General features: G+C 40.0%; 1 protein-coding gene across 2 annotated transcripts in view; it reads left to right on the top strand.

Moving 5' to 3' along the window:
* LOC131136667 (chemokine-like protein TAFA-2) overlaps window positions 1-24,393 on the top strand; it is a 91,950-nt gene extending 67,557 nt beyond the window's left edge. For both annotated transcript variants that reach the window (XM_058083804.1, XM_058083805.1), the window contains 5 exons: window positions 12,883-13,032; window positions 15,188-15,312; window positions 22,623-22,882; window positions 23,135-23,394; window positions 23,648-24,393. In XM_058083804.1, coding sequence (XP_057939787.1) covers window positions 12,883-13,032; window positions 15,188-15,312; window positions 22,623-22,634 — 287 coding nt within the window. In that variant the 3' untranslated portion in view covers window positions 22,635-22,882; window positions 23,135-23,394; window positions 23,648-24,393. The remainder of the gene's footprint in view (window positions 1-12,882; window positions 13,033-15,187; window positions 15,313-22,622; window positions 22,883-23,134; window positions 23,395-23,647) is intronic.
* The last annotated feature ends 1,537 nt before the right edge of the window (window positions 24,394-25,930 follow it).

Here is a 25,930-nt window from a genome sequence, read left to right as displayed (position 1 = left end):
CCCAGTTCCACATGTCCAAAAGGAGTAGGAAGAAGCAAAGCTTATTAAATCCTACCCCTCCATCTGGTACTTTTACAATTACTAACTGTTACATTTGTTCACTTCCTGCTTTCCATAATACAGTTTGAGATTTTTTTTTTTTTAAAATAATGTACCTCGTACCGAAGTACGAGGTGATATGACCATAACATTCTGTTGTTGATTCTTTGGAGATGAACATTACTCTATTTTCTGGATTATAATGTCACGCCCTGTGTGGGTTCGTGCGTGACAGTTTGTTTATGTTCCCTGTCTGGGCTTTGGTTTCCCCTTTTGAACACTCTGGTTTTGTATTGGACTTCCTCTTTTGCCCCGTTTGCCTTAGTTGCCATGGTTACCCACACCTGTCCCTAATTTGTCCTATTTAGTTCAGGTGTGTGCATCTCCCCTTTGTTGGATCATTATCGTTTGTCTGTTTGCTACCTGAGTTGCTTTTCGCTGCTGCTGCAATTACTGCACAGAATAAACATTATTTACCTGCTATTGGTCCTGCTCTCTGCATCCTGGGGTCGAACTTTAAAGCTCTCAAGCCGGACCGTAACATATAAGTCACTATTTATTTCATGGTTTGGCTAGTCCTGCTACTTGTACTCCGAAGCGTGTGCTGTCGCAATGCTACAAACAGGATGTTGCCGCTTTCTTTGAAATACTAAAGCAACTGAGGTTTCTCATTTTGGAGATGGTACTTGAATGTATCACAGGCCAGTATCTGTTACTTCGATACAGGCGATCTGAGAATGAAGGCGTCAAAGCTTCGTCACATGACCAGAAGCTAACATAATATCCGAATATTTCAACAGACAGAAAACAAAAATCAAATATATATATATGGGAGTATCAAATATGGGACATTGAAGGGTGGAAAAAAGGTTTTATTCTCTGAGAAAAAATATAGCTAGTCAATACTTTTAAAATATCCACATTTACTTTAAGCGCCATATCAAAACCAAGCATATACAATTAATGCTGCAAACACCTTGAATATGGAAGCATATCACAACATGAGCTTCTGAGTCCTTTTTGGCCCTGTTTCCTTCCGAATGAATTCTCGATTTGCCCTATTTTTCGATGCTGTCTCGTGAGACAGATGCTTGGAAAATAAGCACAAATTCCCTGTTGAATCATTAGGATATCCAAATCTTTTTTTAATTTTTTTTTACCATGTATATGTTCAGATGAAATGAACTCTACTAAATGTATAACAATGTAATAACTCTGCAATAAGCTCTTTCCATAATCACCTATGGCCTCTTTAATTATGTTCATGGTTCCCTCGATTGCAAACCGCTTTTGTTCCATAGTTTTCCCAGAAGTGCTTGAAGCTGTGAATAATGAATGGGAAGCCTACTTATCCTATATGAAAGGCTCAAAATGTGGGAGCTCAAAACATTGTGACCACACAGATGTCTTCCCGTTGTGTTCATGCAGATTTAATAGGCATTACATGCTGCTAACATGCATTGGATGGATGATAATAATAAAAATAATAATAATAATAATAATAAACAGGAGTGTGGAGTGATTTTTGATTGAGAACAAATTTTGCTTTATTCAAATTGAAATGTTTCTCGCCACCTTATGTTGTATATTTTGTAATATAAGGTTTCCAGATATTATTTTCATCTATTATGATTGCCAGAAATGCATTTTTTCTTCACCTATTCAATGTCTACACCGCTTATTTGTTCACTTGTGAGTATCTTTTCTACTGTTACCAAAGCTTAGCTTAGCTTAGCTTCAAGGACAATCTATTATTACCATCAAACCATCGTTTTAATATGATCATTTCATCTAAAAGCCAGTAGTATCATTTACAAATAATACCAACTTTAAATATTTCATGACTTTGCAGATGTCATTGATGTACAAGTTGAACGGTTTTGGTTCCGGTATTGACTCCTGTGGCACTCCACATGTGATATTTATTGCATTTTTGGAACCTGATTTTTGAAACCTGATTTTTGAAACCTGATTTTTGAAACCTGATTTTTGAAACCTGATTTTTGAAACCTGATTTTACTTTTACTTAGCTTCAAGCACAATCTATTAAACCATCGTTTCAACCATAATTTAATAAAAAGGCCAGTATTATCATCCACAAATAATACCAACTTTAAATATTTCATGACTTTGAAGATGTCATTGATGTACAAGTTGAACAGTTTTGGTTCCGGTATTGACCCCTGTGGCACTCCACATGTAATATTTATTGCATTTTTGAAACCCGATTTTTGAAACCTGATTTTCGAAACCTAATTTTTGAAGGCCGATTTTAGTTTTACTTAGCTTCCAGCACAATCTATTATTACCATCAAACCATCGTTTTAATATGACCATTTCATCTGTGCTTCCTCCGGAACAAAAAAACAGTAGTATCATCCACAAATAATACCAACTTTAAATATTTCATGACTTTGCAGATTGATGTACAAGTTGAACAGTTTTGGTTCCAGTATTGACCCCTGTGGTACTCCACATGTAATATTTATTGCATTTTTGAAACCTGATTTTTGAAACCTGATTTTTGAAACCTGATTTTTGAAGCCTGATTTTAGTTTTACTTAGCTTCCAGGACAATCTATTATTACCATCAAACCATCGTTTTAATATGACCATTTCATCTGTGCTTCCAACGGAACAAAAGCCAGTAGTATCATCCACAAATAATACCAACTTTAAATATTTCATGACTTTGAAGATGTCATTGATGTACAAGTTGAACGGTTTTGGTTCCAGTATTGACCCCTGTGGCACTCCACATGTAATATTTATTGCATTTTTGAAACCTGATTTTTGAAACCTGATTTTTGAAACCTGATTTTTGAAACCTGATTCAAGCACAATCTATTATTACCATCAAACCATCGTTTTAATATGACCATTTCATCTGTGCTTCCACCGGAACAAAAGCCAGTAGTATCATCCACAAATAATACCAACTTTAAATATTTCATGACTTTGCAGATGTCATTGATGTACAAGTTGAATAGTTTTGGTTCCGGTATTGACCCCTGTGGCACTCCACATGTAATATTTATTGCATTTTTGAAACCTGATTTCAATGTCTACACCGTCTATTTGTGTTTGCTGGTACATATCTTTATTTTTACTGATACCAAACATGATTTTAGTTTTACTTAGGTTCAAGGACAATCTATTATTATCATCAAAGTGTTGTTTTAATATGAACATTTCATATCTGACCTTTTTAATGATTTTTTCACTGCTCCCTCCGGAACAAAAACCAGTCATATTGTCAAAGTCCATGCCTTCATCGGCGGTCAGCCAAGTTTCCGAGATTGCGATTACTCTTAAGGGTTCCTTGAATAGATTCAAATATTGTTTGATGTTGTCATAATTTGCGTACATACGTGCGACTGCAATAATTTGATCAACAGTCTTCACTCTATATAATGTTGATACGGCAAACAAAGTGCAGCACACGGCCGTGCTTTCCGGCGTTTGCGTGCACAACGCCGAGGAGCTCCAGTATTCTTAACAGCAGCTCTGGGAGTCGTGCGCTGATGGATGGCGTGCTCTTTACTTTACTGATGTACCGTGATCAATGCCGATGCCGGGACGGAGATGGACAGCAAAGAGGAGGCGAGGGAAGAAGAAGTAATGTGCTGCCTCTGCAGATCTCGCTCATTTTCTCACCATCTCTCTCTCTCTCTCTTTTCTAGTCTTTCCGATTTAATCCTCGCCGCTCGAATTGAGCTTCGCAGTCTGTTGAAGCGACTCCTATCTGCATATGCGGCACTCTTAACTCAAATGACACAGTGTTTCCATGCCGAGCATATGCTTTACAGGACAACTTTCAGCAGATTAATAGATTAGAGATGAAATACGGGAACATCCGTCTATGCGTGTATTTATGAGCGTCCTTTTTCAGCTCATTTATTTAAAAAAAAAAAAAAAAAACATCAACACACATCACGTTTGTCTAGCTGTCAAGCACAGCCTCTCATGTTGCCTAAATGTGGTTAAGAGGCTTTTATTTTTAGTCTTTTGCTGTTGTGAGTTAAATAAAACAGCCGTAATGCAGCTTCACTAATCCTCTCACACTCAACTAATCCTCGCAGAACACCACTGTAAATACTCTTGTGGGTTGCATTAATGTACAAATCACTCGGTCCCTCGCTCGGTGTCGCTTATTTTGGGTTCAGATTAATTGAAATTTCTCGTACGTATTTTTCATGTAATTTTTCATATGAAAAATAAGTCCCAGAAATAGGCTTGTGTATATTTGTGTGCAGCGCATAGCTGTAACTTATTATTATTTTTTGCCTCTGTAACTCTTTTTAAGAGTTATTTGGAATTTCCAGTGTAATCCAGTTTAATTAAATGAAAATGTTAGCATTTCAACTGTCAACTGGTACAATTTTACACAATTTTTCAAAAATATATTAATTAAAAATGATCTTTTAAAGTTTACTCATAATGTATTGCTTCGCAGTGGGGCGCTGCAATGATTTCAGCCTCCCTCTGGACTCTGCATTAATGTACAAATCACTCAGTCCCTCGCCCAGTGTTGCTTATTTTGGTTCAGATTAATTGAAATTTCTCATACGTATTTCTTATATAATTTTTCATTTCATTTTTTTTATGAAAGATAGGTTATTATTATTTTTGCGTCTGTAACTCTCCAAGAGTTATTTGGAATTTCCAGTGTATTTAATTAAATGAAAATGTTAGCATTTCAACTGTGTTTGGTACAATTTTACACGATTTTTCAAAAATATATTAATTAAAAATGATGTTGTTTTAAAGAAGAGCTCTTTTAAAGTTTACTCATAATGTATTGCTTCACAGTGGGGAACTGCAATGACTTCAGCCTCCCTCTGGACTCTTGTGGGCTGCATTAATGTACAAATCACTCAGTCCCTCGCTCGGTGTCGCTTATTTTGGGTTCAGATTAATTGAAATTTCTCGTACGTATTTTTCATGTAATTTTTCATATGAAAAATAAGTCCCAGAAATAGGATTGTGTACATTTGTGTGCAGCGCATAGCTGTAAATTATTATTATTTTTTATTATTATTATTCTGTAACTCTCTTAGAGTTATTTGGAATTTCCAGTGCCTTTTACACGATTTTTCAAAAATATATTATTTAAAAATGATATTGTTTTAAAGAACAGCTCTTGTGGGGCGCTGCAATGACTTCAGCCTCCCTCTGGACTCTTGTGGGTTGCATTAATGTACAAATCACTCGGTCCCTCGTTCGGTGTCGCTTATTTTTGGTTCAGATTAATTGAAATTTCTCATACGTGTTTTTCATGTAATTTTTCATATGAAAAATAAGTCCCAGAAATAGGCTTGTGTACATTTGTGTGCAGCGCATAGCTGTAAATTATTATTATTTTTTATTATTATTATTCTGTAACTCTCTTAGAGTTATTTGGAATTTCCAGTGCCTTTTACACGATTTTTCAAAAATATATTAATTAAAAATGATATTGTTTTAAAGAACAGCTCTTGTGGGGCGCTGCAATGACTTCAGCCTCCCTCTGGACTCTTGTGGGCTGCATTAATGTACAAATCACTCAGTTCCTCGCTCGGTGTCGCTTAATTTGGGTTCAGATTAATTGAAATTATTATTAAATAAATAATAATAATAAATAATAATTAATTAAATTATTGAATATTTCTCATATAATTTTTCATTTAATTTTTTATGAAAGATAGGTTCCAGAAATAGGCAAATAAGTGGCTTATACATGCTCACTGTGAACAAGCTCAGACCTTGTATAGGTTGCTCTTCCATGTGTAGTTGCGGGCCATAAAATATGACCTTGCGGGCTGAAAATGGCCCGCGTGCCATAAGTTTGAGACCCCTGCTCTAATTTGTCCATAGGTGTGAATATATAATTGCCTTGTTAAAAAGTAAGCGGTCATTTCCGTGGAAAAGAAAAATGCAGAGACTAGCTGGTGAACGACTTGAATGGCTATTCTTAGTCTAAGCGTGGAGGCCCTGCAGGCAGGCTGCGGCGGTTCGATGCCTCGCAGCGCCACTGTGGCGCTTCTTCAGTTGCCTTCCCACAGAGTTGCAAGGGAGGCTAATCAACCGCCGTCGCCGTCATCTGTCCTCCCGCTTCCCTTCTCAACTTTCTACCGCTGGCTCTGCCTCAGACTCAGACTCACCAGGGCTACTCTTTCATTTGAGGGATGGTGCGAGAGACGGGGAGAGGCACAGGAGGAAACGAGTGGAAGGACATAATGATCTGTCCTGATGAATGCCGCTGGAGAGAAAGTGCTGATGCCGGGGAAGTGTGACTTTTTGAAATGATGGACCTAATGCGCCAATCACAGAGCTCATCAGGAGTCAATGAGGGTGACTTAAACGGCTTGGGCTTTTAATTACATTAATTAGGGATGAGCGAGTACACTATCTGTTCAACCATCTAAATTATCCATATCTGTACCCGTAATGGGCGGGACACAAACCGGAGTTGTTGTTTTTTTTAAGCCTCATATTAACTTGGATTGATCAGCTATATCAGGGGTCTCAAACTCAATTTACCTGGGGGCCACTGGAGCTAGGGTCTGGGCGAGGCTGGGCCGCATCAGGTTTTCCAAAAAAAAACAAAAAATGCATTTATTAAAAACTGAAAAATTTATAAAATTTGCTTTGGTTCCGATTTTCTACAAGAAAAGCTCTGATAAAACATTCCACTGTTCTCAAATATCTTACTTAAATATCTGCAAAAATTAAATTAAATTAAATTAAATTAAATTAAATTTAAATTAAATTTAAATTAAATTAAATTAAATTAAATTAAATTAAATTAAATTAAATTAAATTAAATTAAATTAAATTAAATTAAATTAAATTAAATTAAATTAAATTAAATTAAATTAAATTAAATTAAATTTAATTTAATTTAATTTAATTTAATTTAATTTAATTTAATTTAAAAATTTATTTTTAAAAATGAATGAAAACACATTAATTAATTTTAAAAAATTTAATTTAATTTAATTTAATTTAATTTAATTTAATTTAATTTAATTTAATTTAATTTAATTTAATTTAATTTAATATGTCCTTAAACTATATTAGGAAAGCAGGAAGTGAACAAATGTAACAGTTACTGATTGTAAAAATACCAGATGGAGGGGTAGGATTTAATAAGCTTTGCTTCTTCCTACTCCTTTTGGACATGTGGAACTGGGAACTGATTATGGGATGCACTCAATTGGAATCTGATGCATGTTCAATCAGTACAATCAGTCATCAGTCAATCAAAAAATAATAATAATAATAATAATAATAATAAATTATATTAGGAAAGCAGGAAGTGAACAAATGTAACAGTTGTAATCTGATGTATACCAAAAATAATGATAATAATAATAATAATAATTTAAGAAAAAATTAAAAATTAAAAAAAAAATTATATTAGGAAAGCAGGAAGTGAACAAACGTAACAGTTACTGATTGTAAAAGTACCAGATGGAGGGGTAGGATTTAATAAGCTTTGCTTCTTCCTACTCCTTTTGGACATGTGGAACTGGGAACTGATTATGGGATGCACTCAATTGGAATCTGATGCATGTTCGTATGAAATAAAACCATTACCATTACCATTACCATTACCATTACCATTACCATAATGTCATACGACACACCTAATCAAAATTAATTACTGTTCCAGTAGATCCTGAAACTGTCATATTTTCTTTTGCGTTTCTAACCATAACATTGATCTCCCTAAAAAAAACAAAAAAAAAAGCATAATTAATCAATAGATGTTTCTAGTTGCCAGTGACAATGTGTGCAGTGCAGCATACGCGTCGGTCCGAGCTTCCATGCAGAGTAAATAGCGAGTCGTAGCAAGCCTGATAGCAAGCCATTTATCTTGATCTGTGTAATGACACCTCCCTGACAGGATGACATAAACAACAACAATAACTCATTCACATAGTAGACACGGGCATACGCATTGTCACAGGGACAGTGTATATATATATATATATTTATATTTATATATTTATATTTATACACACTCACACACACGGACACCTTTTAAAGTGAAATACGCAGTGCTTGTCTTTTGACAGGGAAGGAATTTAGATGGACTGAAATGCTCATCGACATGCTCGTTATGCTGCCTCGCCGTTCCCTGGCAAAATACTGTAACCAAGAGACAATTGTTACATTTGTGTTTTTATTTTTTTTTCCAAAATGACACTCAAGAACAAAGAGAATGACACTCGAAGAGAGTGCTTCTAATGATGGAAATGCTGGAAAGCTTTGTAGAACGATGACACGGACGCATGAGGAAGGAAAACTTTTGACAATACGGGACTGTATTCCTGTTTGAAAAGAGAGGGAATCGGTGGCAACGTTAGCTTCTAGGGTAGGGGTCTCAAACTCAATTTACTTGGGGGCCACTGGATCTCGGGTCTGGGTGAGACTGGGCCGCATCAGGTTTTCAAAAAAAAAAAAAAAAAAAAAAAAACGCATTTATTAAAAACAAAAAAATTTAAAAAACTTCGCTTTGGTTCCAATTTTCGACAATAAAAGCTCTGATAAAACATTCCACTGTTCTCAAATATCTTAATTTTTATTTTTCTACACAAAATAAGATGAAAAATAAATAAACAAATAAAGAATAAAGAAAATCAATCAATCAGTAATAAATAAATATAATAATAATAATAATAAAAACTTAAGAAAGCACATATAGTTGGTGGGTAGACAAATGATTTTTTTCAGATTAAAATGAACAAAGCATTATTAGAGCCCTGTAGACATGACAAAACACGACTATAGTCACATTTATACTCTTTTTATTTACAACATATTGCGCAACTGCAGGGTCACATGAGACACATGCTAACTCGCTAACTAGAGAGCTAGCGACCTAAACGGTAGCCTTCAAGTTATTTCCTTTCAACTTAAATAGCCAAAAACTTACCACTTCCACACGGATAGGGAGGATAACTATTAACAGTTATTTAACCTTTAACATGAACATGAATCAAACGTAATAATTTTTTCTGGGTACATGATACCATACAGCATCCATATCAAACTTGCGCGGGCCGCGCTAACATTAAACTTTCATATCAAGGCGGGGGCCTCAAGCTAGTGTCCTGCGGGCCACATTTGGCCCACGGGCCGTGTGTTTGAGACACATGCTAACTTGCAAACTAGAGAGCTAGCGACCTCAACGGTAGCCTTCAAGTTATTTCCTTTCAACTTAAATAGCCAAAAACTTACCACTTCCACACGGATAGGGAGGATAACTATTAACAGTTATTTAACCTTTAACATGAACATGAATCAAACGTAATAATTTTTTCTGGGTACATGATACCATACAGCATCCATATCAAACTTGCGCGGGCCGCACTAACATTAAACTTTCATATCAAGGCGGGGGCCTCAAACTAGTGTCCTGCGGGCCACATTTGGCCCGCGGGCCGTGTGTTTGAGACACATGCTAACTCGCAAACTAGAGCGCTAGCGACCTAAACGGTAGCCTTCAAGTTATTTCCTTTCAACTTAAATAGCCAAAAACTTACCACTTCCACACGGATAGGGAGGATAACTATTAACAGTTATTTAACCTTTAACATGAACATGAATCAAACGTAATAATTTTTTCTGGGTACATGATACCATACAGCATCCATATCAAACTTGCGCGGGCCGCACTAACATTAAACTTTCATATCAAGGCGGGGGCCTCAAACTAGTGTCCTGCGGGCCACATTTGGCCCGCGGGCCACGTGTTTGAGACCCCTGTTCTAGGGGATGTGTATGGATTTTAGTCAGATATGCTGCAATTTGACTGCACATGAAAACTGAATGAATAGATAATGATGCCGCCTGCCCGAGATCACTTCCTGTCTATTGTGATAACTCGCAACTTCATCCCCGCAGTCTCTCGACGTTATCATCGACTTAGATTAAAACCTTCAAAGCAGACCAAAAGTCTCTTGTTTGAGGGCAGCGGAGTGAAAAAAATCACGACGCAATCATCCCTCGGGAATTCATTAAAATGGAGATACTGTCTTTACCGGGTTTATAATCTGTTCAAGACTTGACTTGCGATAAACAAATTTCCATGATACAGGAATATTGAATATTGTGGTTTACAACGAAATGTCCTTTAGCTACAGAGTTAACCAGTTCAAATGTATTTGTTCTACACATAAGAAGACAAAAATGTACCACTTCCACACAACATGGGAGGATAAAAATTTTTTTCACTTTATCAGACAGATTCTGTCTGCCCTCATGATTGTTCAATGCCGGTTGACAGTTGAGGGAAATTGAGGGTCATGTGCCTGGTGATTCTTTTTGTTGAGAATATCAGAATCCATCTATTCAGAATTATTATTACATGGGCAATTGTCCATGTGGCTCTGTACTAGAACCACTATTGTTTGCCATTCACCACTACAACGACAAAAAAATTAAGATGCAATTGAAAGTTTAAGTAAAGTCGTATTATTTGGCTGCCTGAAAAATCACAAATTTGCATCATTCGTAATTTGCATATACTTTATTTGCATGTAGTATGTCAAAATTCTATCCATTTCTATAAGCATAATTTTGTTCCTGTGTACTATCCAGAATGTGAGATGTTCCCGGCAATGGGAATGATTTTCAAAAGTGGTTTCCCACTGAGACCAGGACAGCTCTTTCCGAGTGTGCTTCTTATTCTAAAGCGCCCACGCAAACCAATCCGTCAGTCAGCAGCACGCGAATGGGAAATGTGAAACATACTGGAAATGTTGTGAAAACTTAATGGATAACAGCTTGCCTTCCTCTGAAAGAGATTGAGAAACATCAACGAGAAGTGAATGAAAACACATTATCAAACGTGTAAAAGATATCGAATTGACGGTCTGGGATGAAGGATAACATTCCGCCCCCCTGATGGGTAAGTACAGGACACAGCAGGGGCAAAATGAGGCTGGAGACTAAGAAACGGAGTGAAAAGGAGGGGTCGTTTATGAAATAGGAGTACAAGATGAAACGTGGAGATGAGATGAAGTTCATATTTGATGAAATTGATAATGATCAATTTACGTTTGGACGCAGGTGTGGTATGTGTTGGACCCCAAAAAAAACAGAAAGAGGTACAGTTTTAATGCAGCAAACGCAAAGTAAAACTTTGTAGATTTTCCAGAATCTGCACCTATTCCAGCTGTATTTCCTTTGATTTGTGCTTCCTGCCAAAACGAGCAGTTTTAATTCCACTCCACTGTGATTGGTCACATGCCCAAAGTGCTTCCTAACTATGAACCATATAAGGAAGTCCCCTCTGTGACATCACAAAGTGGCAGTTTAACCACACCCTCTGAAACCGAGCGTTTTTAGTTTTTTTGGTCGGACCCACTGCAGTGGTCGGACCCACTCCCGTGGTGGGACCCACTGCCTTGGTCGGACCCACTGCCTTGGTCGGATCCACTGCCTTGGTTGGACCCACTGACTTGGTCGGACCCACTGCCATGGTCGGACCCACTGCTGTGGTCGGACCCACTGCCTTGGTTCGATCACGTGGTCGGACCCACTGCCTTGGTCGAACCCACTGCCCTGGTCGGACCCACTGCCGCAGTCGGATCCACTGCCTTGGTCAGACCCACTGCTGTGGTCGGACCGACTGCCGCCGTCGGATCCACTGCCTTGGTCAGAACCACTGCCGTGGTCGGACCGACTGCCGCCGTCGGACCCACTACTGTGGTCAGACCCACTGCCTTGGTTCGACCACGTGGTTGGACCCACTGCCTTGGTCGAACCCACTGCCTTGGGTCGGACCCACTGCCGTGGTCGGACCCACTGCCGTGGTCGACCTGCCTTGGTTGGACCCACTGCCGTGGTTGGATCCACTGCCGTGGTCGGACCCACTGACTTTTTCGGACCAACTGCCTTGGTCACACTCACTGCCTTGGTCCGACCCACTGCTGCGGTCGGACCCACTGCCTTGGTCGGACCCACTGCCGTGGTCGGACCCACTGGCGTGGTCGGATCCACTGCCTTGGTTGGACCCACTGACTTGGTCGGACCCACTGCCACGGTCGGACCCACTGCCACGGTCGGACCCACTGCCTTGGTTCGACCACGTGGTCGGACCCACTGCCTTGGTCGGACCCACGGCCTTGGTCAGACCCACTGTTGTGGTCGGACCCACTGCCTTGGTCGGATCCACTGCCTTGGTTGGACCCACTGCTGTGGTCGGACCCACTGCCGTCGTTGGACCCACTGCTGTGGTCGGACCCACTGCCGCCGTTGGACCCAGTACTGTGGTCGGACCCACTGTCTTGGTTCGACCACGTGGTTGGACCCACTGCCTTGGTCGGACCCACTGCCTTGGGTCGGACCCACTGCCTTGGTTGGACCCACTGCCTTGGTCGGACCCACTGCCGTGGTCGGCCAATATACACAATGAACTTTTAAACCTTAGTCGTTCCCAAACATTTCCTTCCCATCAGAGAAGACAACTCATTTGTATTTTAACTTTAGAATACACAGGGCAGTTCTGGGGACAGTAAAAAAAATATTTAATTCCATGCATAATTAATTGCTAATTTTGTTGTCATTTAATTTGATAAAGGTCACATAGTAAACAGAAGAGATCCTACGGGTGCCATTTAATGTTTGGCTGTTTGTGCAGAGAAAAAGGTCATTGTGGTCGGTAAAATTGTTCCTCGGTGGATTTTTAATGTGTGGATGTCATTCCAACTATTCATATCGTAGTACGGTTATTTGATGTAATATTGTTTAAGGAAGTAATGGATCATCTTTACCACCTTCTCACCTCCTAAACATCCATTTTATGATATAACCGTTCACCAAGTATGTATGTGTGTTTGTGTTCCACAGTGCACGTCAAGGCAGGCACGTGTGAGGTGATTGCCGCCCATCGTTGCTGCAACAAGAACAAGATCGAGGAAAGATCTCAGACCGTCAAATGTTCCTGCTTCCCCGGACAGGTTGCCGGCACCACTCGGGCCATGCCCTCTTGTGTTGATGGTACGTTCCACTGAGCGTCTATTCCAGGGGTGGGCAAACTTTTTGACTCGCGGGCCGCATTGATATAACAAAATTTCCGGGGGGGGGGGGGGGGGGCAGACTATATATTATAATATATATATAATAATAATAATAATAATAATAATTATTATTATTATTATTGTTATTATTATTATTATTATTATATTATTAATTAATAATTATTAATATAATAAAAATAATACTAATAATAATTATTGTTATTATTATTATTATTATATTATTAATTAATAATTATTAATATAATAAAAATAATACTAATAATAATAATAATAATTATTATTATTATTATTATAATAACAATAATAATAATAATTATTATTAGTATTATTATTAATTATATTAATAATTAATAATTATTAATAATATAATAATAATAATAATAATTAAAATAAAATTAAAATAATAATTATTATATTATTATTATGTAAAATATGCAAATATAACAATATTATTATATATAATTAATATAATAATTAGCATTAATATAATAAATATAATAATCATAATAGTTATAATAATAATATAATAATTATTATTTTATTTTTTTATTATTATTATGTGCTTGTGTCTCTTTTTTCAGGAGCACTTTGTAAACAACAGACCATGTCAAACAACGAAATTGATACAACCATCAAAAGGTTGGCTCAGGCCATGATGCCAGGTTGTATGTTGAGTTTAAATTAAATACTTTGGAAAGATTGAGCCGGGCCGTATTCAAACACTTGGCGGGTCGGATGTGGCCCCCGGGCCGTAGTTTGCCCACCCCTGGTCTATTCCCTCCATTAACAAAGGACGCTGATAAAAGAACACATTTGTGTCCCGAAACAAAGCTTGAATGTCCTAAAGATTGGTTGACCTTCACGGTTTCCCTCCAACTCACCTGGGGCACACTTGTTCTCCCTGGAAGAACCTTTTTCGATTGATTTTAGTGCCTTATCAGGACACAAGCGTGCTTACCTGGCAACTTGAACAATTTGATTTAAATGGTCGGTCTGCTGAAATACCCACAACGAGATCTGTTGTTTATTTTCCTCAAGTAATGACTTCACCATAATACAGTAAACCTCGCATATATCGGATTCAATTGTTCCCACTGGTTTTGTCCGATATAAGCGAAATCCGTTATATGCGTATACCGGAAAATGTCCGTTTTACGCATATATCGGATTTATATCCGGTATATGCGTAAATGGGATTTTATCCGTTATAAAAAGGCACTTCCTTGACTATGTTTCCAATGTACCTGGCAACGCTGCAAACGCTGCAAATGACGTCGTATAGCGGCCTGTCACGATTCGGCGAATCGGAGCGCCACAATGCGGCCATCCGATATATGCGAGGGAAATTTAATGGAAATGCATTGGAACGGGACTGGAGATTTTGTCCGAAATAGGCGAAATTCCGTTATAAAAAATCCGATATATGCAATGAATTTTTATTGGAAATGCATTACAGAAAAATTGGTTCTTTTTTATCTGTCCGTTGTGAGTGAGTGAATTTCCGATATATCCGAGTCCGATATATCCGAGGTTTACTGTATTATACGTATATGCGGCACCCTCACATCCAGCCTCTGAGCTCCACAGCACCAAAAGTGCCTCTGACAAAGTGTATCCGACAATGAGTGCTCCTCACGACTTATCGCTGTTCCTTGTTGTTCTTCCATCGTCGGCATTGAACGGGAGTCAATTCAGAGGAGTATCGGGGTTCCACTCTAAGACAAGCCACCGTGCGGAGAAAACTCATATTGGTCGCTAGGATAAGCGGTAGAAAATGAATGTACCCGCAATCTTTTCCTTTCGGTCACTACCCAATGCTGAAGACCGTAGGTGAGGGTATGAACGCAGATGCCAACGTGAGTGTTGAAGTCCCTTAGGAGAAACATGGGAATTCCCGAGGGATCATTGTCCAGAATTCCCTCAAGCGACTCCAAACAGGGCGGGGATTCTGAACTGCAACAGTCAAGATCCGTTCCCTCCACCTTCAGGTGTTCACCGGGTTAAACTCCAACATACAGGTCGCGAGTTTATTGAGTCGAGTTAGAGTTAATTTCATAGTAGATTAATAGTATTTTCTGTATAAATATTTGCATTTAAGTATTTTCTTTCACCAGCGTCCATCGTTGGCCAGAAGTGGTGGTGTCAGATGCAGCCTTGCATGGACGGGGAGGAATGTAAAGTTCTTCCAGACCTCACAGGATGGAGCTGCAGCACAGGCAACAAAGTCAAGACCACAAAGGTGAACGAACATACACAGTCCTTTGTGTTTATTTACATATTAACCATTAGCTGTCCTGTTTCTTATGTATGTCTTATGTATATGTACAGTACACAAATGGTCAGACGTGGTCAATGGTCTTGAACCAGTCTTGATGTGCTATACGTAGATATCACGATATGACCAATTGGATGGTCATATCACCTCGTACTTCGGTATGGGACAAACAATTAAAACAAAAAAACCCTTAAAGTGTATTATGGAAAGCAGGAAGTGAACAAATGTAACAGTTACTGATTGTAAAAGTACCAGATGGAGGGGTAGGATTTAATAAGCTTTGCTTCTTGCTACTCCTTTTGGACATGTGGAACTGGGAACTGATTATTTGATGCACTCAATTGTAATCTGATCCATACCAAAATACAAATAAAATAAAAAAATAATAATAAAAATTGAAAAAAAAAAATTAAAAATTATTAAAAAAAACTTAAATTATATTATGAAAGCAGGAAGTGAACAAATGTAACAGTTAGTGATTGTAAAAGAACCAGATGGAGGGGTAGGATTTAATAAGATGTGCTTCTTCCTACTCCTTTCGGACATGTGGAACTGGGAACTGATTATGGGATGCACTCAATTGGAATCTGATCCATACCAAAATAAAAATATAAAAACAATGATAATACAAATATTAAAAATTTTTTAAAAAAATTAAAAAAAAATTAAATTATATTAGGAAAGCAGGAAGTGAACAAATGTAACAGTTACCGATTGTAAAAGTACCAGATGGAGGGGTAGGATTTAATAAGCTTTGCTTCTTCCTACTCCTTTTGGACATGTGGAACTGGGAACTGATTATGGGATGCACTCAATTGGAATCTGATGCATGTTCAAATGAAATAAAACCATTACCATTACCATTACCATTACCATTACCATATATTTGCCTCTAAATGTACCTTCACTTTGAAAGGACAAAAGTATACATTGACATTGTAGGTGAATTTTAGGTAATCCTATCTATGGAGCGATGGGAAAAATCATAAAAATATGAATTATCCTCCGGATGCCGGTTAAGACCTTGCTCAGACGAGCTCTATTGGCACAAGCATGCCCACTTCCACCGTTACAAGACCTTTTGTTGCCCCATATTTTTTTATATTGCTCACCTATTTTCTTTCCCGTCACGCCCTCCAACATCAAATATTGTCTGAGGAGAAAAAGGCCATCTGGCAACGAGGCCAACACATTTCATTCTTGCCTCGCCATCCCTTTAAAAACACGTCTTTCCTGTGCAACCTTCTACCCTTTTTTACTGTATGTGAGCTTGCACACGTGTGTTCCACCTCCTTGTGTGGTCTTTTTGTGTGTGGGAACAGTGCCTGTGGATGTACATAATATATCGAGCCCACCGGCTCGACCCAAACGAGCTCCGAGCTGTCTGTCACGCAGAGGCGTTTGAGTGAAACTCACCTCTCATCACCGCACGCCTCTTTTTTTTCTAACCTCCATCCTTCTCCTTGCCTTCTCACCTTCCATTATTCATAGCTGGGTGCAGACCTTTGTTTTCAGCCTTAATAATTGATTGAAAGGCGTGGAAGGAAGGGGAGGACAAGTGCTGGTTTTTGGATTTAAAAAAAAAAAGGACGGATGAAAAAAAGTCAATGCACGAACCGTTGCATTCAGGTATCGCACGCTTTTGAAAACATTCCGAGGCGGTCTCCTGTACACCAGGCTCATTAGGAATTCTTTCCCTATGTTTTGGTCTCCGCTCACCTCTCACCTAGTAAAGCGAGTGCCACCACCTCTTTTTTTCTCTTTCTTGAACTTTTCGAAAACAACCACGTTTCCTTTTTCATGGAAAACAATGCCGTATGCATTCAAGGCCAAGTAATGGCGGCACAGCGGAACCTCCGGCATCAAACACAAGCTGTTGACTTATAAGTTGTTCTAATTTCATATGTCATGCAAAGTGAATTCATTTCTTCCACGCCCAAAAAAAAATAAAATCTTTAAGTACCATCGCAATTTCAAATCAAGGCATGCCCTTATGAAGCTTCATGTTAGGTTTGCCGCGTTGGGGAATTTTCGCACGTCAGACTCCCAGCATACCTTGTGTTGAATTGTTGCTATTCATGTAAATCAGGGGTCTCAAACACGCGGCCCGGGGGCCAAATGTGGCCCGCAGGACACTAGTTTGAGGCCCCCGCCCTGATATGAAAGTTTAATGTCAGTGCGGCCCGCGCAAGTTTGATATGGATGCTGTATGGTATCATGTACCCAGAAAAAATTCTTACGTTTGATTCATGTTCATGTTAAAGGTTAAATAACTGTTAATAGTTGTCCTCCCTATCCGTGTGGAAGTGGTAAGTTTTTGGCGATTTAAGTTGAAAGGAAATAACTTGAAGGCTACCGTTGAGGTCGCTAGCTCTCTAGTTTGCGAGTTAGCATGTGTCTCAAACACACGGCCCGCGGGCCAAATGTGGCCCGCAGGACATTAGTTTGAGGCCCCCCGCCTTGATATGAAAGTTTAATGTCAGTGCGGCCCGCGCAAGTTTGATATGGATGCTGTATGGTATCATGTACCCAGAAAAAATGATTACGTTTGATTCATGTTCATGTTAAAGGTTAAATAACTGTTAATAGTTATCCTCCCTATCCGTGTGGAAGTGGTAGGTTTTTGGCTATTTAAGTTGAAAGGAAATAACTTGAAGGCTACCGTTTAGGTCGCTAGCTCTCTAGTTTGCGAGTTAGCATGTGTCTCAAACACACGGCCCGCGGGCCAAATGTGGCCCGCAGGACACTAATTTGAGGCCCCCGCCTTGATATGAAAGTTTAATGTCAGTGCGGCCCGCGCAAGTTTGATATGGATGCTGTATGGTATCATGTACCCAGAAAAAATGATTACGTTTGATTCATGTTCATGTTAAAGGTTAAATAACTGTTAATAGTTATCCTCCCTATCCGTGTGGAAGTGGTAAGTTTTTGGCTATTTAAGTTGAAAGGAAATAACTTGAAGGCTACCGTTTAGGTCGCTAGCTCTCTAGTTTGCGAGTTAGCATGTGTCTCAAGACCCTGCAGTTGCGCAATATGTTGTAAATAAAAAGAGTATAAATGTGACTATAGTCGTGTTTTGTCATGTCTACAGGGCTCTAATAATGCTTTGTTCATTTTAATCTGAAAAAAATCATTTGTCTACCCACCAACTATATGTGCTTTCTTAAGTTTTTATTATTTGCCCTTTTATTATTATTATTATATTTATTTATTACTGATTGATTTATTTTTTTTCTTGATATGTTTATTTATTTTTAATCTTATTTTGAGCAGAAAAATAAAAATTAAGATATTTGAGAACAGTGGAATGTTTTATCAGAGCTTTTATTGTAGAAAATCGGAACCAAAGCAAAGTTTATTCATTTTTCTGTTTTTAATAAATGCGTTTTTTGGGGTTTTTTTTTTTTGGAAAACCTGATGCGGCCCAATCTCACCCAGACCCTAGCTCCAGTGGCCCCCAAGTAAATTGAGTTTGAGACCCCTGATGTAAATGTTTTCTTTTGGTGCCTTTTGTAGTGTAGTCAAGGTTGTAATACTTCTACCTATGTAGTATAGAATGTGGTTGATTTACTGCTATTATTGGCTGATAGCGTCAACGAGTTAGCATAGTTCATTAGCATTGGAATAATTTTCTGTCATGCGGGATGCCGATGGAAGAGCGTAGATATTTGCTGGTATTCAGGTATTTGATCAACGATTAGTGTGTGTTGTGTGTTGTGTGTCCGTACTTTGTATGTTAAATGATTTGTTTGCATGATGGAGTTTTTTTCCCCCTTCTGGTGTGGAAGGTTGAGGTCAAAATGCACCAGATCAATAACACTGAAGGTTCTCTTCTAGTCCCATTAAGACCTGCTCATAAATTGAAATTGACGATGAGCAGAGACAGCGAGCGAAACGGAGGATGAGAACATATTAGACTCTAAACTAAACTCTGCTCCTAGAGAGGAACACCGAAGGCAGACGTGAGAGGAAGATAAAGGATTAAAGAAAACACTTGAAAACAGCAACATCGCACCTGGTGAACTGACTGGGAGATTATGTTTTGCAACTCGGAGCAGATAAGAATAGAAATGTGGTTTTGGCACTCGTGGACCTTCTCGCCATTTCTGGCTGGGAGCAGAAAGGAGGAGGGCAAAATAAGAAGCGAGACAGCTTGATCAATGCCAAATAATATCATATGGATGAGCGGGCAGACGTTGCTCGGCTGTCAACTTGCTAAGGCACGAGACAGCATCGTGTATGGATGTGTTTAAGGGCAATTGGAAAGCATACGCTTACTGTATTTATACGTGTTGTACAGAATAGCGTCCGGAATGCATCACTAAATCATATTCAAAATGGGCACCCTTCATTGCAGTCTAAAGCAGATGCTAACATAAATAGCTTGTCCTATCCATCCATCAGGGCATATATTATTGATCTAAATGCTCTTACATGCCAAACAGATTTTCTCTGTCAGGGAGTCTAAGCTAAGTGTTGAGTTTAGTTCTTCTCATTTGACTTTATTTTTCTCAAAAGCAGCGCATTCAGTACTGACTTTATATCACCAGCCACTACCTGAAACAAAACAGTCAGTGACTGATGCACGATCGTGCCCATAGTGTATTTTATGAAAAAAGTTTAAGATTGCAAAGTCCATTCTGCAACATATTGAGAGGGGAGTAATATTTTATGCCAGACATAAATTCAGAATGCTTGATGCTGCCCATGTGCGGCATCAAGCATGTACTATAAACCAAAAAATAGAGGCGAACTGAAGACAATCTAATAAAGTGGAGGCATTGTGACAAACAAACGCCGTGCCATTTTTAACTTCCCATTTTACTTCCCATTTTAACTTGCCAGACTTGTGTCTGGCAAAAATGCCATAACCAGGGGTCGGCAACCTTTACTATGAAAAGAGCCATTTCACCCACTTGCCCACTAAAGAAAAATAGCCTGGAGCCGCAAAACGTTGTATGTTTAAAACAACATTGGAGGGAATTTGGGGGTGTCAAAGTAGTTCAGATAAAAAAAAGACGAGTTGGAGTACTCTTGCTAGTACTGGAGATAAACTTTTGTTTTTAAATGAGCTCTAATTTATTTTTTAGAATCGTCAAATAACTCATTAATAATAATTAATAACTCAAATAACTCAAAGTATTACTCATTTCCCTTCATGTTAACCTGTCAGAGAGAACTGGATAGCATCCTGTCTGCTCATTCAGTCACCAGTCAGAACTCAGTCAGGATGCATTCATGGTCTCACACAAAGTTGGATTTTTGTAAACTCATAACAAAGACGTGCATTTTCACCACACGGGTGCTAAAAAATATTCAAGCATTGCAAAGGGAGCCGCAACAAAGAGGCTGGAGAGCCACATTTGGCTCTGGAGCCGCGAGTTGCTGACCCCTGGCCATAACCTTAATGGATACTTGTTCAGAATGAGTCCGATTCTGACACCCGGAACTGACGCATTTCACACATGCAATTGACAAAACAGTGGAGGAACTCATCTTCAGTCTGAGTCCGTCATCGTGCTGCCTTGATGGGTTACTACTAGATTTCTAAAGTCTTTGCTGGACAGTTTGGTACCGCAAATCACTCATCTAGTAAACATCTCGCTCCAGACCGGATCATTTCCAAAGGTTCTGTGATTTAGTCTCTTCTGAAGTAGTGCAGTCTTGATGCCACTGTCCTGAGGAACTATCGACATATATCAAACCATTCAAGTAATTCTTGGAGAAAGTCTTTGAAAATATTGACTGCAATACCCGTACCTGTACATTCAGAAGCTCAGACATTTCATCTAAAAAAAATACCTTGGTTAGCACCCAACTTTTATGACTCCACCTTTTAAAAGCAATGGAATTGAGAATTGAGTTGAGGTGGCTCGGGCATCTAGTCCGAATTCCTCCCGGACGCCTCCCTGGTGAGTTGTTCTGGGCATGCCCAGCCGGGAGAAGGCCCCGGGGCAGACCTAGGACACGCTGGAGGGACTATGTCTCACAGCTGGCCTGGGAACGCCTTGGTGTCCTCCCGGTGGAGCTGGAGGAGGTGGCCGGGGACCGGGAAGTCTGGGCTTCCCTACTAAGACTGCTGCCCCCGCGACCCGGACCCGGATAAGCGGAGGAAAATGGATGGATGCATGGATAGATGGAATTGAGAATCATTAGGAACTGAAATCGAAACCAGGAATAAGAATCGGAATCGTTCATATTCAAACGATGCCCGACCCTACATCGTGAACCTTGAACAGTTCTTGATTGTTTAATGTAATCGAGCCCAGAAAGTGTAACCTAGAGGCATATTTATACTGGAATAAGTGGCACTGAACTGGCGTGACAACAAAGTTAATGGGGACGGGGCCCCAGCAGAAAGGGAGGCCTGGGGCCATGGAGCCGGTCCAGATATACTATAACATATCAGCTGGGAGAAAACACTTGGACCAAAGAGTGATTCCCACAAGACGAAGAACAGGAGGACCACCATGTGTTTGAGTTAAGAAGGGGAAACCAGTGGGAATCTTAGCCATCATGAAAACCTGGTCTATTACACCCACCCCTTACGCCAATTTGGGACACAGGAAATGTTTCCTAATGGGTTGAAATGGCTTAAAAGTGTAGGTAAAAGGCAAAAGTGGTAAAGAAACCTTGTGATTAGAGTGTGATTAGAGTGGTGGCATCCGCAGACGCTCTAAATGGCATGGCGGCGTGCCAGGTGCTGAGAAGGCGAGCGAAGCCGACCGCCATTACGCCAGCTGCGTCTTGTTTAGTCTTAGTGCCAGATGAGAAGTACGCTTGTTGCTTCCACAACAAGAATCACTTTCCATTATTTTCAAACAGATGACTCCTGCAAAGCTCTGAATTATTAATGACCTTGAAGCACTAATTCTTCTCTCGCGAGTCTAACCTTTTTTTCATGTTTCATGCAACTTGCTAAGATTATTCTGAATATTTGCGACTATCTTTTAACCCACTTATTTTGTCTTTTTTTTTTTCAATTTAAAAAAAAAATTTCCACTGCATTTCAGCCCTGTCACAAAAGGACCAGTTGACATAATGAACAAGGACAAAGGCTGGAAATGACTTTGTCATCATGACATGACATCTTTTAACCCACTTATTTTGTCTTTTTTTTTTCAATTTCAAAAAAAAATTTCCACTGCATTTCAGCCCTGTCACAAAAGGACCAGTTGACATTATAAACAAGGACAAAGGCTGGAAATGACTTTGTCATCATGACATGACATCTTTTAACCCACTTATTTTGTCTTTTTGGTTTTTTTTTTTAGGTAACCCGATAGTTTTGTCTGCCTCGAAAAAGGACGACTCTCGTGGTGATCGAGGACTATGGACTTGCAAGAACATTCTTATCCAAATGGACTTCCGTGACAATTCAGTGGTGTCATTTCTCTGAGGACATCGAGTAGAGTTGACTGGAAAAAGACGAGCCTTATGTCCCCCATCACCTGAAACACAACTGACCCCAAACTGTGTCGCTGCAAAGGCCTGCACATGACAACATCCTTCTCTGAACAGTCATGGCCAAAAGGTTTGGAGTTTTTATTATGCTATTTGCATATAGTACAGAATGTTGCAAAGAGTGATAAGATGAATAATTTGGGAATTTCAATGAAAAATCACTTAATCCCTCCGCCCCCAAAAAAATTTCCACTGCATTTCAGCCCTGTCACAAAAGGACCAGTTGACATTATAAACAAGGACAAAGGCTGGAAATGACTTTGTCATCATGACATGACATCTTTAACCCACTTATTTTGTCTTTTTGTTTGTTTTTTTTTAGGTAACCCGATAGTTTTGTCTGCCTCGAAAAAGGACGACTCTCGTGGTGATCGAGGACTATGGACTTGCAAGAACATTCTTATCCAAATGGACTTCCGTGACGATTCAGTGGTTTCATTTCTCTGAGGACATCGAGTAGAGTTGACTGGAAAAAGACGAGCCTTATGTCGCCCATCACCTGAAACACAACTGACCCCAAACTGTGTCGCTGCAAAGGCCTGCACATGACAACATCCTTCTCTGAACAGTCATGGCCAAAAGGTTTGGAGTTTTTATTATGCTATTTGCATATAGTACAGAATGTTGCAAAGAGTGATAAGATGAATAATTTGGGAATTTCAATGAAAAATCACTTAATCCCTCCGCCCCCAAAAAAAATTCCACTGCATTTCAGCCCTGTCACAAAAGGACCAGTTGACATTATAAACAAGGACAAAGGCTGGAAATGACTTTGTCATCATGACATGACATCTTTTAACCCACTTATTTTGTCTTTTTGTTTGTTTTTTTTTAGGTAACCCGATAGTTTTGTCTGCCTCGAAAAAGGACGACTCTCGTGGTGATCGAGGACTATGGACTTGCAAGAACATTCTTATCCAAATGGACTTCAGTGACGATTCAGTGGTTTCATTTCTCTGAGGACATCGAGTAGAGTTGACTGGAAAAAGACGAGCCTTATGTCGCCCATCACCTGAAACACAACTGACCCCAAACTGTGTCGCTGCAAAGGCCTGCACATGACGACATCCTTCTCTGCCTTCTCTGAGATGATAAAACTCCCACAAGTGAAGGCAAAATACTTTTTTTTTCCTTCAGCAAACTGTATTATTAAATCTCTTCTATGACTTAGTAGTATTCCATACAGGCATATGCATACAAGGAATTATTTGGCTATGGATTTTGGAAAGAAAATATTTTAAAAAATTATCATTCATACTCCTGTTGACACAATAACATTAAAAACTGCAAAATGTCAAAATATTTCCTAATAATAAAACCTGTAACACTTTGCAGGTCACATACATAGAAATAGTGTTTTTTTTTTTTAAATTGGGATCTTCTTCATATTTTGGTTTTGGACCGAGGAATAAATCTGTTCAGGTACGGTTTCAAGTATCTAGTATGAAGTAGATGTTATGGTATACGTGTAAAAATGGTCCATGGAATTATTGGGGCTTCAAAGAAAATTGATGCTCAAATGGTTTTAATATCTGTGTTTTTAAACCTGTTAACCGCTGTGTCAGTATTATATGAAACGAATAAAGCCTTTAAAAAGGGAGTAGAATATCTCTGAAAATGACTCACAGTTCATTCCAACAAAATTCAACAAACTTCCCATGGAATCTTAGCCAATAAAAGAATTTGTCCATGTATAGTTTTTGGTTTTGTTAACTCTAAGGACTCTAATTTCGTAGCGCAGCGCAAAGCGGCGCAGGGTGGCGGTGGTAATTTGGTCCAGTGCACCACTGTGATCGGACAATTTGGTCATTTGGAAGACTGGACTTGCGCCGAGATGGGCGCGGCGGCGCACCAGAGGAGGAGTCCACATTTTCAGCTTGGCACAGTGACAATTTTGTGACAAAACAGCCCGCCAAGGGTGCGGAGAAAGTGCGGCAACTCCCACCTGGTCTATTCGGGGCGCAGGTGAAGCGCAGGCGAAGCGCGGGCGAAGCGCGGGCGAAGCGCGGGCGAAGCGCGGGCGAAGCGCGGGCGAAGCGCGGGCGAAGCGCGGACTAAGCGCGGACTAAGCGTGGGCGAAGCGCAGTGGAAGCGCGGGCGAAGCGCAGTGGAAGCGCGGGCGAAGCGCATGCGAAGCGCGGGCGAAGCGCGGGCGAAGCGCGGGCGAAGCGCGGGCGAAGCGCAGTGGAAGCGCAGGCGAAGCGCAGTGGAAGCGCAGTGGAAGCGCAGTGGAAGCGCAGTGGAAGCGCGGGCGAAGCGCAGTGGAAGCGCGGGCGAAGCGCAGTGGAAGCGCGGGCGAAGCACTGGCGAAGCGCGGGCGAAGCGCGGGCGAAGCGCGGGCGAAGCGCGGGCGAAGCGCGGGCGAAGCGCAGTGGAAGCGCAGGCGAAGCGCAAAAAAATGTCATCTATTCATTGAAACGATCCACATTTGATCCAGATGTTCTGTCGGCACAACTTTCCATGACATTCTTTTTAAGTCTTCAGACCGTTGTTCTCTCCTAAGACCCATGCTTCTCTAGCACAGCTACGCCATCCTTCTCGTAATCATTTTCATATTCATTACAATTGAATGCACCGTCCGGTTTTGCGATGTGAAGGCATTGCAGCATAACCCTTCTTCTGACTGATTGTACATCTCAAAGACAAGAGAGCATGGCGAGGAGAGTCAATGGGAATAATAGAGGAGAGAGTGGATGCTACTGGGAAGTGATGACCTGAAAATAACGTAGCTTACGTCGTAAGACTCGGGAGAACCGAGCACATCTGAGGAGGTTACAAATGAAGTCAACTGATCAGCGTGACGTATAATTCAACAGAGTGACGGAGCGTGTATGCCCTTCCTTGTACGCGGAAGAAACGCAGAACCAGAGTGACTGTGGTGGGGAACTGATAAGCAGCATAGACCCAAGGGGTTTCGCACATGGCGGTCTCAACCTGTCACTTCACTACCGCATACTTCCTGATATGCACACTCCAGCGCAGCGGACCACCCCGAACACAGAAAACAGGAGGACATCTTAAATACGACATCGGATGAGCCACAAAATAAAATATAAGTGACAGCATCAAGGTGTTACCTTGGACCAATCTCTTCAGTTGTCCCTTCTAGAAGCCTCTT

Source organism: Doryrhamphus excisus, chromosome 10 (assembly GCF_030265055.1).
Source record: "Doryrhamphus excisus isolate RoL2022-K1 chromosome 10, RoL_Dexc_1.0, whole genome shotgun sequence".
Classification (NCBI taxonomy): domain Eukaryota; kingdom Metazoa; phylum Chordata; class Actinopteri; order Syngnathiformes; family Syngnathidae; genus Doryrhamphus; species Doryrhamphus excisus.
The sequence above is the reverse complement of the archived record's forward strand: the minus strand, read 5'-3'. Positions and strand labels throughout refer to the sequence as shown.